Here is a 3118-nt window from a genome sequence, read left to right on the forward strand (position 1 = left end):
GAAGACTGCCTAACCCGTGTATATTTCCATCAGATTAATTTGTAACCCTGCACTGAGAATTTTAGAATATTCCATTTTGCCATGCAGGTCGTGACTCATCATTTGGCACGAGTTAGGGTTTTTTCCTAGCATCTAAAATCGTTAGTAAAATTTTAACAATTCAAAAAAAAATTCTAATATAGCGATACCTGATCGTAGGTACTTTCTCAGAAATAATATCTCTTTAGGTGGATAGCATTCCAATGTGAGAGTAGAACCTTGCCATCCATTGTCTCCAACTCGTATGCTCCTTTTCCCGCAATGTCACGAACTCTGTAGGGTCCTTCACATGTTGGACTTAGCTTTCCCGAATTAGCAGCTTTTGTAGATTGGAACACCTTTTTAAGCACGAAGTCCCCAATTTTAAAGAATCTGAGGCGTGCTTTCCTGTTATAATACCGTTCACTTACTTGCTTATGTGCTGCCATCCTTATTAATGCAGCTTCTCTTCTTCCTTCGAGCAAATCAAGGTTCACCCGCATCTCTTCATCATTTGATTCCTCCGTTGCTTGAACGTACCGTGTACTTGGTTCTCCTATTTCAACTGGAATTAAGGCCTCCGCACCATAAACCATTGAAAATGGTGTTTCTCCCGTGCTTGTTTTTGTCGTTGTACGATAAGCCCATAATACTCCAGGTAATACCTCAGGCCAATTGCCTTTTGAATCTTGTAACCTTTTCTTCAAGTTGTTGATAATGACCTTGTTTGTGGATTCCGCTTGTCCATTACCTACTGGATGGTATGGTGTAGATGTTATCCTCTTAATTTGCCAACTTTGAAAAAATTCTGTGATTTGAGCTCCTATGAATTGCGGACCATTGTCACACACGATTTCCTTTGGTACTCCAAAACGGCATATTATATTTCTCCAAATGAAGTCTTTAACTTCCTTCTCTCGTACCTGTTTAAATGCTCCTGCTTCTACCCATTTATTGAAATAATCTGTAAGTACAAGTAGAAATTTCACCTGACCTTTTGCTTGTGGCAATGGACCTACGATATCCATTCCCCATTTCATAAAGGGCCACAGGGCTATAACAGGGTGCAGTAACTCAGCTGGTCTATGCATATTATTGCCGTATCTTTGACATTTATCACACTTGGACACGAAACTGTTTGCTTCTTTTTCCATTTTAGGCCAATAATACCCTGCTCGAATCAGCGTTTTTACCAGCGACCTTCCTCCTGCGTGATTTCCACAATGTCCTTCATGTACTTCCCTCACCACATATTCTGTTTGGGAAGGTCCGAGACACCTTGCTAATGGTTCACCAAACATCTTTCGATAAAGATTTCCTTGATCTAAACAATAACGAGCAGTTTTTTTGCGAAGTGCATAAGCTTTTCTTTTGTCATCAGGAACGGTTCCGCGCTATAAAAAAGTAATAATTTCGTTTCTCCAATCCCATGTTAAATGATTAAAATTTACCTCGTTCTTATCAGGTTCGAGAACGGAATGAAATAAATGTACGACTGAAGCATTTGCATTGTTTGCTACGTCTGCTGTAGATGCGAGATTAGCTAAAACATCTGCCTCCACATTCTCATCTCTTGGGATCTGCATTACCTTCCAAGTTTGGAATTGCTTTATTAGTTCTCGTACCTTTTCGAGATATTCTTGCATTCGTGTCTCCCTGGCTGTATAAGTCTCCAGTATTTGATTGACCACGAGTTGAGAATCACTCTTGATTATAATCTGTGTTATGCCGAGTTCTCGTGCCAATTCTAGACCTGCAATTACAGCTTCATACTCTGCTTCATTGTTAGTTATAGAATGACATTTTATAGCATGTCTAATAGTCTCACCCTTAGGTGGTATGGGAACTATCCCTAGGCCTGCTCCTTTTACATTAGACGAACCATCAGTGAATAAAATCCAAGTCCTCGGGTTTGCACCATTAAAAACTTGTAATTCTTTTTCTGCTTCTAAATGCATCCCCTAGCTAAAATCAGCTACGAAATCGGCTAATACTTGAGATTTTACAGTAGTCTTAGGTTGATAAATGATTTCGTATTCACTTAATTCTATAGCCCATTTTGCTAACCTCCCTAACAATTCATGTTTATGCAAAATGTTTCGTAATGGAAAAGCAGTAACTACAACAATGGGATGACATTGAAAATAAGGTCTTAATTTTCTAGATGTCATGATCAAAGCTAATACTAATTTTTCTAGTTGTGGATATCGTGTTTCAACATCTAGTAAAGACTTGCTTACATAATAGATAGGAGATTGTTTACCTTGGTCCTCACGGACTAAGACAGCAGTTACCGCAACTTCTGACACAGCCAAATAGATGAGTAGCTTTTCTCCTTCCTTTGGTTTTGCCAATAGTGGTGGATTTGACAATTAAGCTTTTAAATTTATAAGGGCTTGTTGGCAATCTTCGTTCCATTCAAAATGATCTTGCTTTTTGAGTGCGGAGAAAAATTTAAAACATTTTTCTGAAGATTTGGGAATAAATCTCCCGAAGGCTGCAATTCTTCCCGTTAGCCTTTGGAAATCTTTTTTACTCGTAAGGATATCAGGGATCTTCTCTATTGCTTTGATCTGAGAAGGATTTACCTCAATACCACGATTAGAAACGAGAAAACCCAAAAATTTGCCTGAGGCAACCCCAAATGTACATTTTTCTGGATTGAGTTTCATATTAAATTTTCATAAAATTTCAAATGTAACAGATAAATGAGAAATATGATCATGAGAATGCTGGGTTTTGACGAGCATATCGTCTATATATACCTCCATGGTTTTTCCTAAATGTTCTTGGAACATTTTGGTGACTAACCTTTGATAGGCCGCTCCAGCATTTTTGAGACCAAAGGGCATTACTTTATAATAGTAAGTCTCCCTGTTTGTGATGAAAGAAGTTTTTTCTTCATCACTGGGGTCCATTTTAATTTGGTTGTACCCCGAATATGCATCTAAAAAACTCAAAAGTTCATATCCGGCAGTTGCATCAATTAACTGATCTATATGCGGTAAAGGGAAAGAATCTTTTGGGCAGGATTTGTTAAGATCTGTATAATCCACGCAAACCCGCCACTTACCATTTCTCTTAGGTAGAACAACTGTAT

General features: G+C 38.3%; 1 protein-coding gene across 1 annotated transcript; it reads right to left on the reverse strand.

The window, feature by feature from the left end:
• Positions 1-206: 206 nt before the first annotated feature.
• On the reverse strand, positions 207-614 carry LOC138873932 (uncharacterized). Its single transcript, XM_070152423.1, has one exon. It carries the CDS (start codon positions 612-614, stop codon positions 207-209), a length of 408 nt encoding a protein of 135 aa, XP_070008524.1.
• Between the last annotated feature and the right edge of the window lie 2504 nt (positions 615-3118).

Source organism: Nicotiana sylvestris, chromosome 7, assembly GCF_000393655.2.
Source record: "Nicotiana sylvestris chromosome 7, ASM39365v2, whole genome shotgun sequence".
Lineage (NCBI taxonomy): Eukaryota > Viridiplantae > Streptophyta > Magnoliopsida > Solanales > Solanaceae > Nicotiana > Nicotiana sylvestris.

Bases quoted from the DNA above. Each gene is read 5' to 3' on its own strand.
- LOC138873932 (XM_070152423.1), bottom strand. From the start codon at position 614: ATGGTTTATGGTGCGGAGGCCTTAATTCCAGTTGAAATAGGAGAACCA.